The 14,116-nt window shown below is 32.1% G+C and overlaps 2 protein-coding genes across 2 annotated transcripts; one reads left to right on the top strand and one right to left on the bottom strand.

The window, feature by feature from the left end:
- The first annotated feature begins 1,138 nt into the window (after positions 1 to 1,138).
- On the top strand, positions 1,139 to 8,790 carry LOC132741481 (uncharacterized). The gene is made up of 6 exons (XM_060729649.1): positions 1,139 to 1,210; positions 2,698 to 2,739; positions 4,270 to 4,456; positions 5,814 to 5,886; positions 6,644 to 6,783; positions 7,738 to 8,790. The coding sequence occupies exons 3-6, from the start codon at positions 4,283 to 4,285 to the stop codon at positions 7,900 to 7,902; spliced, it is 552 nt and encodes a 183-aa protein (XP_060585632.1). The 5' UTR covers positions 1,139 to 1,210; positions 2,698 to 2,739; positions 4,270 to 4,282; the 3' UTR covers positions 7,903 to 8,790.
- Positions 8,791 to 12,792: 4,002 nt separating this feature from the next.
- Positions 12,793 to 14,111, bottom strand: LOC132741480 (histone H2A). Its single transcript, XM_060729648.1, has 2 exons — positions 13,612 to 14,111; positions 12,793 to 13,132 (listed from the first exon to the last, which is right to left on the bottom strand). The coding sequence occupies exon 1, from the start codon at positions 14,017 to 14,019 to the stop codon at positions 13,612 to 13,614; it is 408 nt and encodes a 135-aa protein (XP_060585631.1). The 5' UTR covers positions 14,020 to 14,111; the 3' UTR covers positions 12,793 to 13,132.
- Between the last annotated feature and the right edge of the window lie 5 nt (positions 14,112 to 14,116).

Here is a 14,116-nt window from a genome sequence, read left to right as displayed (position 1 = left end):
ATCCTAGTTGATAATTGTTCCTGGTCCCAAGCACAGGCTAGTGCTAGTAGTTTACTGAACACAAGCACTTAGTCTGTACCAAGAATTAGAAAACAACAACTTTTCAAATCTGTTCCTGTATCCTAATTGATCATTTTTTCTGGTCCCAAGCACAGGCTAGTGCTAGTAGTTTATTGAACACAAGCACTTCGTCTGTACCAAGAATAAGAAAACAACATCTTTTCAAATCTGTTCCTGTATCCTAATTGATCATTGTTCCTGGTCCCAAGCACAGGCTAGTGCTAGTAGTTTACTGAACACAAGCACTTAGTCTGTACCAAGAATAAGAAAACAACATCTTTTCAAATCTGTTCCTGTATCCTAATTGATCATTGTTCCTGGTCCCAAGCACAGGCTAGTGCTAGTTGTTTACTGAACACAAACACATAGTCTGTACCAAGAAATAGGAAAAAAACATTCTTCTTCCATCTAAAAATATATTTTTAGCAAAATTCATTTACAATTAGTTATAAATTATAAAAGATGATGTAGGTATATATAGTTAGATGGAAAGTGACATCTTTCCTAGTGATATATGACATATTTGTACACCAAGCATTCATCCAAGCCCAGTTCCTTTTATCTTTAAAACATTAATCAATATTTTAACCAATCATTGAATTTGATTGGCCCTTGAGTGTTATATTGAGTGCCTATCATGACCAGTGTAGGAATAAAGGGGATAGTGAATTGGTTAGGTGATAATTGCTTTGTTTGTTCACTAATTGAGTGACATTTGGTTCACATTGTTTGTATTTTGTTTGTCAAACAAATATGGAATTAAGAAAAGTGATATTTTTTTGTCATTGATATTTATTTATTTATTTAATTGAAAATTTAATATGAATTTGATTTATATTGTTTATATTTTTATTTATATGTACTGGAAAATAACTTTATATTTTAAATGTTTTGTTAAGATTTTAATTCAAGTTTAAAGTATCAATCAAAATTATTTTATTCATTATGAAATAAAAAAATTGAAGTTTATACAAGAAATGCCAAATTCTTATAATTTTCAGTAATTGATGATGTTAATAAGTCCAGTATTCTTTTTAGGTCCTTAAAAAAATAAAGTGTAATCTATTAGAATAATTATGATATAGTCACATGTAACTGTTATTTTGTTTCAGCTTGAAACTTCAAAGGACCCGATAGCTGATTTTATTAAGTAAGTGATTTATATATAAGGAGATTATTATTAAAGGCCCATTAAGCCTCAAATATGCTCTACATCCATTTAAATCAATACACATGTTTTAGCATTTCTATAGAATTTTAAAAAAGTATGGATTTCTGAGTCATAATGTGCCTTTAAAATATAATACACCAATTGACAGTTTCAGAACTAGCAGACAACAGGCTATTCTTATCAGTAGAATTGGGAGTAAAGATAACCGGTTGCCTATCTCACTGTATAAATCGTAAAAAAGGCTAAATTCGTATTGTTTTAGCATTAGGAGATATAAATTTTACTCGAATATAAGGGAAACAACTCATATTTTTTCACTCAATATAACTTGGTTATTTACATAGTTCATATAGAGACTGCCAATGGCAGTATTGCAGGTCTCACTAGTTCAATAGTAAAAAGCCTCAACCGTTACCATGCTGAATTTGTTATACATCTTTCAATCTGAGCTTACTATTCTTCATTTTTAAGGAAATTTTCAACAAAGGACTGTCCGAAAAATGAGCATCTGATCTTGATCTGCACTGGTTGTACATGTTGATTCTGTATCCACTGTCAGGCTATATGTTAATTTTGTACCCTATAGTGAAATATTGCAAAAAGTTTGTTAAAGGCACATTATGACCCAGAAACAAATAAATATTTTCTTCTTACAAAAGAACAAACACAAGTTTAATGAGTATGAAATAGATGCTTATCACCTGGAAAAAAAGGAGCACTGAATGTAAAATTATTTGTAATGAAAGTAGCCAAATGTAAGCAAAATTACTATAAGTTATAACTGTCAAAAGCAACACAGGTAAAGATCGTTCAACTAATTGGCCAATGAGTATTGTTCAGACACTGCAGCAGGACACTTAAAACTTTTGAGAAATAAAAATAAAAGATTTTCTTGGACATAATGGGCCTTTAAAGTTATAAATAAACAGTATAGAGCCTGGTCAAACAATACAAATATCATTGGCCATGGTATATGGAAGTTATTGTTATCGTTTATCATGCAATGTGCTAATCATCATGCAACAAGATTAACTAATTTATTGTGTATTCAGCATTAATCTTTGGCCTGCTTGCCTGACCGTAAATGATTCTACCAATGCAGCCTGTACAGACCAAGATCAGCCAGTACTGTTGCACGATCTCTTTTATTACTGCTATTCATTCAGTATATATTTTGAAGTTTTGCCTAACAATGATGAATGGTTTTGTCCAGATTGAAAGATGGACAAGTCCATTTAATATATTGAACATTTTAAGAGTTGAATAATTTCAATAAAGTTACAGAGATTTTTTATTTAGCAGAAATGAACATATAATTTGCATTAAGTAATGTTTCAGAGCTGGAAAATCATGAATTTCATTTGCCATTTGATATGTCATCAAATCTTTTATGATAACACATAACATACATAAATAATGTATTACATTATATTAGTTAGAACTATTAATATTTTTTTTTTTTTCAGTTGTTTATGTGCGGATACAGTGTCCTTTGCTGGGAAATATACGTAAGCTGACTTTAATGTTAAAGACATAAAAGCACTGAAATTGTCAAATATTTATTGCAAGAAGATGCTGTCCATAGAAATGGCATTATTCTTACAAATAACATGTATTTATTATAATATAAAATACACTGTAATGAAAATTATTAATTACTGTATTCTAGTATATTGTTCATCCATGGCTGAGTGGTTAATGTTGTAGACTTCGAACCAATTGCTTCTCACTGCTGTAGGTTCGAGCTGCCTCATGTAAGAAACCTATCCAGCTTGCTTTTGGAACTTTGGTGGTTCTACTCAGGTGCCTCTTTGTGCCTAAAATAATGTACAGAGGGGCACCTGAGGTCTTCCTCCAGCAGTATAGCTGGAAAAACACCATATGACCTATACTGCATTGTTTCTACTTAAAGCCCAATAAAAAAAATGCAAACTAGTACATATATACTTTTTACAATAATTTAAAAGGAAACTACAAATAATGTTTTATCTTCACTGTTTGCTTAAGAAATAACATCGGCCTGAGAGGTGTATATCGGCTATTTAACACCGGTTTGGAGTTTTGATGCGTAGGAATTGACCATCGCATCAAAACAACAAAACCGGTGTTAAATAGCCGATATACACCTCTCAGGCCGATGTTATTTCGATTCTAACACGATAAAATAAGGAAAATCACTAATGTTAATTTTCAAGCGGAAATAACTTCCGGTGCCGATTTTCGTACAAGGCTGTTCAATTTTCGCGCCCTAATGTTGCGAAGATATAGAAATTATCAAACAAAAGAAATTATTAAAAAAAAACGTTATTTTATCAAGTTTTCAACAATAAAAACTTATGTCGTATTGTGTTTACATCAGGGCCCCATTTATCATTCTTGTATGTATGAATTTACGTCAGCTTGTTTATGAATGAGTTGTTTACTTAGGATGACGTCATTACGCTGCTTACGGATTGGCGCCATTTTGTCAAAATATTTATTAACTGATATGGATCTAATATGTGGCGTTAGTGTATGTGATATATTATTTCGGTATTGTATGAAAAGAACACATTATAAGGACAGAAAATATAATTAAAAATGCTTTTTATTGTTGCTTTAAAAGGCTTTGTAAACTATATAATCGAGGGTGAAAACATAAAAGCCGCATATACAAGTAGTCCCTAACCAGTGTTTATTGGCAGTTTAACACCGGTTTTTTACTTCTTTGTCTATAGTGACAAAATCACGTGGAGTGATAGAATTAAACATTTGATGAAAGGTTGATGTTAAAGAAAGCTTGTAACTTATGTGAACTACTGGAGTCTGTGCTCTTTCTGGTACTGGCATCATACAAGCTAAGTTGGTCATGATTCAAATGGGACTCGAACCCCTGATCCTTGCATCAAAGAGGCAGATAATTTAATCACTCACCTTTTCCCACTGTTATAGTTGTAGAAAAATGTAAGGTTTATTTTATTGTCTACTTTCATTATATCTATAAATAGTATCTTTCATAGTATCATGTGTTGTATATAATATTATGACTTTTTAAACAGGTACATAGAATTTATGGAACATTCCTCAGAATTGAACAATCTCAGCTCATTTCCCCAGTTGACAGAGAGAGCTAAATCTATTGGCTACAATATTTCGAAGGTGGTATTTCGGGGCTACTTTGCCCATGATAAGCTTCAGAAACTCCATGATGGTGCGATAGAAGTCAGAACAAGACTGAAGATAGCTGTGAGTTGTGTTTTATCATTTATCTGCTGTAAGCTTTTCAACTTCAAGTTTTTACTGTTAATATACATTATTACAGATATCTGATCTTTATTTTTCAACTTATTTGACAGAGTGGTTACAGATGCAAAGTGGTGAACATGTCGGACTAGTAATCTAAGGATTGCTAACCACATGGATTCAAACCCTGTCAGGGCAAGCCGTTGTTTCCATGAGCAAAAAACTTAACACTTATTGCTTATTACTGGTTGGTTCCAAAAGTGAAATCGATACTAAAATAAATAGGTTAAAGTAACCATTTACCTACTGAATTTCTTAAACAGACTTGTCAAGCTTCCAATTTTGGGACTGACTGTCAGTTATCAGTAACAGGGACATCATGATGAAAATTTTAAGTTAGTCAGCCAACAAATAGCATGGATATGCAGGCTGGCTTTGCACTATACTGGTGGCAAAGGTGCCAGTATGTGTAAGGTTAATGTTACTTGCTCACAGTCTTCATTGCTATGTGTTAAAGAAAATGAAAGTGACATTATGCCATTACAAAAGTGAATGCCTTCTCTATTAAAAGCTGGAAAATAGGTATGATGTCTTTATAGAGTATAATTTATATGTCAGTCTTCTACATAAAAATAATCATGAGGTCTTTATTGAGTAACTATGACAGTCTTTTACTTTTAGTTAAGTATCAGTTCAATGTTCTTTGTTGTTGTTGTTTTTTTGTATGAAAGTACTTCAGTACTTGGGGACCATACACTGCTATTTTTGGGAATACCTTGGAAATGTCACATTTATGGGTCCATTACCACCTTTCTTGTTATGTTTATCATTTATGGTTAAATGTCCATGGCCGAGTGGTTAAGGTTGTTGACTTCAAATCACTTGCCCTCATAGCCTACTAGAGATTTGGATTCTTTCATGTATGGAAGCTATCCAGCGTACAGAATGTCAGTCGTTCTACTCAGGTGCCCGTTCATGCCTGAAATAATGCACAGAGGGGCATATGAAGTCTTCCGCCACAAATAAATCCGGAAAGTGGCCATATGACCTTTACAGTGTTTGTGCGACAGAAAATCCAACATTAAAAAAGCAAATAAGAAATATTTATTGTTATGTTCTGCTTAAGCCGATGCTAGGGGTCTAGATGGCAGATTGCTTTTATCACAGCCGTCCTGGAAAAGGTCCAATCAAACTGACCCTGCAGAATTTTCAATTTGCTGTGTTCGGTGTTAGGGTTAGAATTCCATTATATCTATCTGTATATTTCTGTAATTTAGAATAATTGTGATGTTAGCTACATGTATATATGGATGATCCGATAAAATCATTGTTTAATATACATGATTGTATTTCTTTTCAGTATGAATCTGAAGAGCAGGATCAAAGAATGACCGACTTAAAACTGAAGAATGAAAAGGATAGAATAGATATGGGTATTGAAGTTTTTATAGACTTTTGATACCGAGCATAATTCTTTATTTTCCTTTTCAGATTTTTTTCAATTTTTAGTGATTCATTTAATTCATTTAGGCTTTTTGACGTCAGTGAGGCTTATAATGGCTTAAGTATGGCTTAAAATTATTGGCTTGTAGCTTTAAATTTGAGGTTGCTACGTAATATTGTTGATTTTTAACATGAAATGCTTGATTCCTTGCATGAAAAACTTGGTTCTTATCATGAAAGTGTTCATTTCTAGGATAAAAAGCAAGATTTCTAGAATATCAGTGTTGTTTTAAATGTAAAAGTGCCAGTTCCTAGCCCAAAATGCTTTGTTTCTAAAGTTGCTGGCAGATTTCTACTAAAAAAAATTAATTGATAGCTTGACTTTTTGAAGAATAGGGAGTTGGTGGCACACTTTATTATGCTTTTTTGTATGCAAATTGGTTTCTACAAAACTACTAAAGGGAATGAGTTGGAACTTCACACACTTATTTTAAAGCATAATAGGTCACTGTCCAAGGCCCATAACATTAATGTGGATATGACAGAATAATGGCTCTTTTTGAACTTAGAAAATTCAACATCATCCAGGTTTTTGTTTTGATATCAAGCACCTAAAATAGTCGAGCTCACTGTTCCACTGACAGCTCATGTTTTCATTTAATTATTGTGACCATAATTGAATCTACGTAACAAAGACAGTTGATTGTTGATTTGTTTTAAAATTTGTGTAAAAATTAATGTTCATAGAACAGAAGATTGAAGTAGAAGAGTTGACACATAGACATAGTATGGAAAAATCTAAGATAGAGCATAAACTAGAGATGGAGAAAAGATCTGAGGAAGATAAAAGACGAAAATGGGAGGTGGAGAGGAAAGGAGAATTACAGGTGAAAATTAACTCTTCGCGCATAATGCTCATGCACAGAGAAGTGTGTGTGTGTGTTGGGGGGGGGGGGGGGGGGTCATGATCACCCTCGGCTTTGACTATTCTGTTTTAGATTATGCATGAAAAAAATATATTACAACCAAGTTTGGATTTTAACTTATGTTTTTGTAGTGAAAATTGAGCAAAAATGAAATATTCTTTGCCGCCTCTTGGTGAAATATCCTGGACTCGTGGCTGATGTTTATACTTATTTAAGATATGTTTATACAGTAACTGCAATAATAACTTACCTGTGCTGCAATAGTGTGTTTATTTTTTGGATAAATATATCACAGTAATCATTTTGAATGTATAACTAAAGAACTAGACGAATTTTTCTTGAGGTCACAAATGAAAATCATAGAGTGAGACAAAAAAGGATTGGAGCACCACACTAAATACCGTATTCCGGTACATGCTGGACAAGACACTTGAATGATTAAATGCTAAAATCTCGCCTTTCCACCTTACAGAATGAACTTTAAAATGTCTAATTCATCTTTTCACACCAATTTTTAAACGATAAGGAATGAAAAAAGTGATAATCAGCAAAAAAAAAAAGACATATTTGCCTATTTTGTGATCATGATTTCTGCAAGCGTCCAGAGGTACTGCTCCAATCCTGTATTGAGTTAAATCCAAAATCTTTAGACTATTTTTATAAATTACAAAATTGCTGCGAGTTAATGTCTTAATATGAAACTGTCTAGTGCTTGCAGTGCAAGAATGTAAATAAAATTTCCTAATGTCAGATCTTTAGCTGTTAAAATTTGAATGTTATTGAATTTTTATAGATCATTAGATCATTTAAAATTGTTGATAAATTATGTTCTATGCTTGAACTGGTATAATATATTGTGAACATTCTGTAAAAAAAAGGAAATTAACATATGCACAATCTGTCTTCATGTTTCAGGCCACCAATTTGCAGGATGAGCAAAAACTAGACTACTTCAATAACCTACATGGTTTGGGTGTAGATTTAAACCAGTACATTCAGTCTCTGTCACCAAGGCCAGAGAAAATTACTCGGATTGTTGCCCCGGACAACTCCACAAGCCTTCATCTTCATCATTCCTGAAACAAAACTCTTAAATCTGTGATATTTCTTTCTTAAATTCAAGTAAATTTAGTGTTTTCTACAGCAAAATCTGTTGATGGTCTCTGATATAATCCATTTCCATGTATAAATGTTCAAGCACTTGGGTCAAATAAAAAGCAATTTTGTCAAATAAGGGTTGTCTCCCTTACACCATGAATGCATTATTATTGTAGAATGTATCATTGTTTATTTGTGGATCAGTTTATAAGATATTTATTTACTCTATCAGAGTTAATGTTTGTGGTTTCAGTACCGAGCTTAGATGCTTATTTCAAGTCGGCAAGGTTAAAGCAAAGCGACTTATACATTCACAAGCTTTTATGAGAATTGTAATGTAATACTAGAGTAACTGGCTCATGGATTTTTTTTCTTGGAAGTTAGTCTCTGAAAATAAAATAAAATGAAACGATGAACCAATAAGCTCACGACTAAAGTTGGTAATTTTCTATACTGATTTGACTTGTTGAAATACCATAGTTTAATTTAATGTATACTGGTAGATCTTTATTCTATGAAAAATGTTGAATATTATTCTTTTTTATCCTACATGTGTAATAGTGTAATATAATAATATTTATTATGTTTTATATGGACATATTTGTATTTTAAGTCAGTGATATTATACACATTTTTCTTTTCGTATTTAAATCCATATTAATTATTTTTAATATACCTTAGTTTTACTTTACCTTTGTTTTACAAGTTATCCTTTGTGTTTTTTTTTACTTCTGATATCATACATTTTATTTTTCATATTTCTATTTTTAACCTGTACATAATGTTACATTGTTGACCATTGTGTACCATTTTATTAACTTTTCTACTTTATCTTTATCACATTTATGTAGCAAACCTCGGATGACAGACTTGACTCTTATTATTTCATATAAAATATTATCACATACCTGTGCCGCTTTGACGACTCCTCAAAAATGGTATTGCACAGCTTTTCATATATTGCAGTATGTCATTTGTGTTATACAAACATAGTGTAAAAACACGCTTAATGTTAGAGTTATGCTATAGGAGTGTCGGGGGAAAAATGATTCTTTTTCACTTAAAACGGTCTTTATATTTAATTGGTATGTGATAAATAGAATATTAAATTTGTTTAGGTTCATTACTGAATTTATTGAACTCGTTGAATAAAATAATATTATGCTCGTCAGAGGCTCGCATAATATAGTTTTTTACAACTCGTTAAATAAACTGAGTATTAAACTTTCGGTCATTTAATATCCTCCATTTCTTTTGCATGTCAAGTTTAGCATAAACTGTTCCATATAATTTTCCAGATTAATTGTTAATTGAAAGATGTCACTGATAAAGTAAAGTGTGATTTTAAGTTAAATTAATCTTTCTCATAAATTAATCATTTTATTAAGTTATTTAAGTCATGATTGATATGTTGGAGGTGGGGATGGGGGTATCATCACAATGAAAGAATGATGATTCGATACAACAGTTATCGTTTCATTACTAGATTAGTTAGTCAATAAATGTGTTATTTTTCTCTCATGAAAAACATGATCAAATTGTGAATGTGATTTTCACATATTCATATTTGTTATTGTCTTGCTTATATTTATTATGTTATGTATGGAGTTGATTTTTATCAGATTGGGAATTTATCACTTTTCAGAATTCTTTACTATATACAGGCCATACTTGTATCTGTAATATTTTGAAAACTGCAATTTTTTTTGTATTTAAGTACATTGTATTAACATTATATATTAACAATTACATTTTGTATTGTTGTAATACCTTGAAGTCTTATACTTATTGTGTAGATCACTTTCTAAGTTTATTATAAATATAAGTTCTATTAAGAATATTGTGTTGTTATTTTTCCTGTACATTTCTTATGTCATCTTATGTAATATGTTTAATGCCCCTATATAATAATGCATGTTCATTATCACTGGAAAAATATATTGTTATTCAATTGTTTTGAATTTTGAGGGACAGATTACATGTACATGGAAGCTTATAATATCGCAAGTTTTTATTATAGTTTTTCATTGGATAATTGTGACGTTTATATAAACTATGTACACAACTGCTGTCAGTTTATAAAGTATTTTCATTTTTTTCTCCAGTTAATATTCTTGATGGGTTATATGTAAATGGTTGTTTGTAATATAACCAAAAATATAAATATATGCAAACAACCATTTATATTATTAGTTATAAAGAGTCTTGACAGGTATATATGGCCTTTATAATATAAACAGTTGTTTGAAACTATAACCCAAGCCACCAGGTGAGGGTTTTATTGCAAACAACCCTTTATATACAGCCATATGACCTGTAAGGAATATTTATAAAGAATTCATAATTCTGCAAACTTCCCTTTTAGAGTAAAAATGAAGATTTCTTCATAAATTGTCAGCAGCAGTGTATATAAAACTATAAAAACGTCACAATTATCCATTTAAAATGGACGTTAAAAACGTGCAGTATCATAAAGGGCCATATTACCAGTCAAAACAGTATGTCAAATATCTTAACAAAATAAAATCTCACACTTTTAAACTACCTAAGCTTTAAAATGCAACTACCACCTTGTAGTGGAATTAAGCTTTGCAATCCTGTTCACAGGAAATACAATATTATCCTTTACTTTTATAGATGGATATTTATGCCAGCTAATAGGCCTAACAAAACATTTAACAGAAATCTGTAGTCCAGCTTTATCTAGAGATATCAAATGTTGTTAAAAGTTTAAAAACTTTAATTGTAAACTCTACACAAAAACATTCAACAATTATTTGTAAGGGTCTTTCAAACAAAATGAAGTATGATTTTGCAATAGATCTACAACCATAGTTTAAAAGCATATTGCCTCTACAACAGCAGGTTAAAAGTGAGGAACTAATATGTAAAGAAATGAGTTTTATGTAAGATACCAGTAGGATAAAGAAATTTCCATTTTAATTTGAAATCATCATAAATTAATTACACTAATTCATGCAAAGACCAGGGCTTCCATTAAGTTTTAAATTTTGGAAGTCAGAGACTGCAAAATCTCTTGATATTAGAAGTCACATTAATATAGGTAAAGAAGGAAAAGTATTAGATTATGGAAGTCACAAGCCTAAATCAAGGAGTAAATAAACCCAAACTTCCATTAACAGACCCCTGCAAAGACCACAGATTGTGTGCACATTTTGTTCTATCCATGCTTGAAAATTATGTCCTGGACGGTCAGTAGACTCGGTACTCATACAGCGCACCAACACAGTTAAAGGTCATATGGCGACTTCCCAGCTTAACTGGTGGAAAATGACCTTAGGTGCCCCTCATTATTAATTTCAGGCATAAACTGGCATCAGAGTAAAGCCACCATGTTTCTCAGCTAGCTGGATGTCTTCCTCACATGAATTAATTCAAAGTCCCTGGCAGGATTCAAACCCACATCAGTAAAGAGCAAGTGATTTCAAGTCAACAACCTTAACTTTTCAGCCATGGATGCCAGAATCAACATTGCTTTAAAGTAAGAAAATCTTTGCTATTATACCGCAAGTACAAATCAGAACTAAAGTAATACTTATACTGTACACTAGTATATTTCAGTTTGAACAAGATAATAGGGCTACATGTAATTCAGGAAAGGGTTCAGATAAACAGTTTGAACTTGTAAAGAGAAAACCTTGAAACTCCAGTTGGATTGAACAGCCAGAGCCAGGTTATAGTAACAGATGATGCCAAACTATCACTTTGACCTTTATTCAGAATATTCATATCTACATGTATGCAAGTAAACAGGATATTTCCATGTGATATTTGAATGGTATACTTTGGAGTAAGCCTATTAATAAATGTGACCTTTTTAATATCAATGCAACATTTAAACAAATTACTTAGTCACTCTTAAAATGAATTGTTTCAGAATGTCTGTTTGGGGTCGGTCATATTTTAGTTAACCGCCCCTTGAAAGTAAGTCTGGCTACTTTGTATGTTGAAAGCGCCCTTATGACCAGGAATATCAGAATCATTGAACACTTGTTTTCAAAATGAATACAAGATTTCCCAAGAATTTAAGAAAATTTGCCAAGTATAGCATGCGACTCTATAAGAGAGTGACTTATTAGAAATAAACCTTGCTGCATTTATGCATCTGGAGGACTTGAGAGCAAATTGATCATTCCAAATGCAATGGGCGTTAAATTATTCTTGAAACTATGAAATATTTGTTCGCCACAAAATATCTCCTATAATAGACTTCTTCCAGAATAAAGAATATTTTAGGGTTTCCCAAGCTAATCCGTGGGTACAAACTTTTACAGTTACAGCTCCAAAAAACAATCGCAACAGATTGACTTAACCATTGTGATCGGTAGTACACCATAAAGCTTAAACAATTTAAAGTTTGTTTGTGCCAGGGAAGTAGCATTGGAAAACCCACATTTGCAGAGTTCAGGAATTTAACATCTTTTCAACACCAAGCTATTTTTCTCTTACCGAGATTCTGTATTTCCCTGAAGACCTATTCCATTGACAAGCACAATGATAACCCATCCTGGCTGACCAGGATATTCTGTTTTCAACGATTTGTGCATTTTTTGTAAAGGACTAACCAATGATCACCATGTAAAGCTTCATCAAACTCCATCAAGCGGCTCAGGTCAGGAGACGTCCTTAAGGATTTTTTCTTTTAAACACCCACAGGTATCTTTTTACAGTAACGTCAGAATAGTTTAGGTGATCGTCACTATTGGCCAAACCCTGATGTCAAGTTAAAAACGACAGACACTATGTAATCACAATAGCTTCCCTTGAGAACTTTGTGCTCAGGTAAGCAAATTATTTGAAATCCAATGCTCTTTAAAACAGAACCCAACTTTAAAATTAAAACAAAAATAATAACATGTCACATATGTTTATTTAAAAAGTAGAGAAGAATATAGAAATAAGAATAGAAAACAAGTGTCAATTAGAACCTGATTAATGCAGTTTAACTAAGAAGAAACATTTTAAAGAACAAACACATGTGAACATTTGAGTAAATAAAAGTTAACAACACTAGCTAAAATCACGTAGTTGTAAGTTATATCAACATTTAAATGCTGTCTTTATCAACATGGATCTGCTGTCATCACTGAATGATTTAATGATATTGATGAATTGATGAGGTGTCACTAAGAATCTGTGATGTAGTGAATGACTGATATTCCCTTTCAAATACCCCAACCTGTGAATGTGCCTGAAAAAAACAAGAAAAGAAAATAATCAAATAGAGTGTTGTTTTTTTTTCATTTGTGATATGCCATATTCAATTAATTATGAATTTAGTAAAGACATAGATCTTTATCAAATAGCATCTTTATCAAATAACAAGCTCCAAGTCTGCAAACAAAGATCTATAATTTATCTAATAAAAATAACAGAAAATAAGAGTAAAATTAGTTCTACATATAACTGCCAATGTAACTGCAGGGCCGAATGTATTTTTAGGAGTAGATTCTAAATCGTGCATAATGTAAATCTTGTATAGATCTTTAATTGTTAAAGAAAACGTAATGAACCTTATTCCGCGCCAAAATCTAGACATAATATTAATCCGAATGTGTGGTGGTCGAAAACCGATGCAAATTGTTTCTAAAAAAAAATATTTAGATCTAGTGATAGATCTAAATGATATTTATTTTAGATGGATAAATAAAGTATGTTAAAGCTTATTACCTAGTATTCTTGACTTTGTGATGAAGCCTTGCCTCCTTTTGGTGCACCACTTTTCTTTGGCAACAAGACCGCCTGAATATTTGGAAGAACACCACCCTGGGCAATGGTCACACCGGACAACAACTTATTCAATTCTTCGTCATTTCGGATAGCTAACTGAAGATGTCGTGGAATTATTCTCGATTTCTTATTGTCTCTTGCGGCATTGCCCGCCAATTCGAGAACTTCTGCGGCAAGATATTCTAACACAGCTGCCAGATAAACTGGCGCTCCAGCGCCAACTCTCTCAGCATAATTTCCTTTCCTCAATAAACGATGAATCCTTCCAACTGGAAATTGTAGTCCAGCGCGTGATGATCTGCTCTTAGCCTTTGACTTGGCCTTTCCACCTTTTCCACGTCCTGACATGATGGCTTCTAAATTTGTGATGTTGACACTGCGAGAAATGTTCAGGAATGGTGATCCAAGGGGTTTTCCCGCTTTTTATAGAATTTTGTGTAATGTC

Source organism: Ruditapes philippinarum, unplaced genomic scaffold, assembly GCF_026571515.1.
Source record: "Ruditapes philippinarum isolate M1 unplaced genomic scaffold, ASM2657151v2 ctg4625_1_1_1_1, whole genome shotgun sequence".
NCBI classification, from domain to species: domain Eukaryota; kingdom Metazoa; phylum Mollusca; class Bivalvia; order Venerida; family Veneridae; genus Ruditapes; species Ruditapes philippinarum.
The sequence above is the reverse complement of the archived record's forward strand: the minus strand, read 5'-3'. Positions and strand labels throughout refer to the sequence as shown.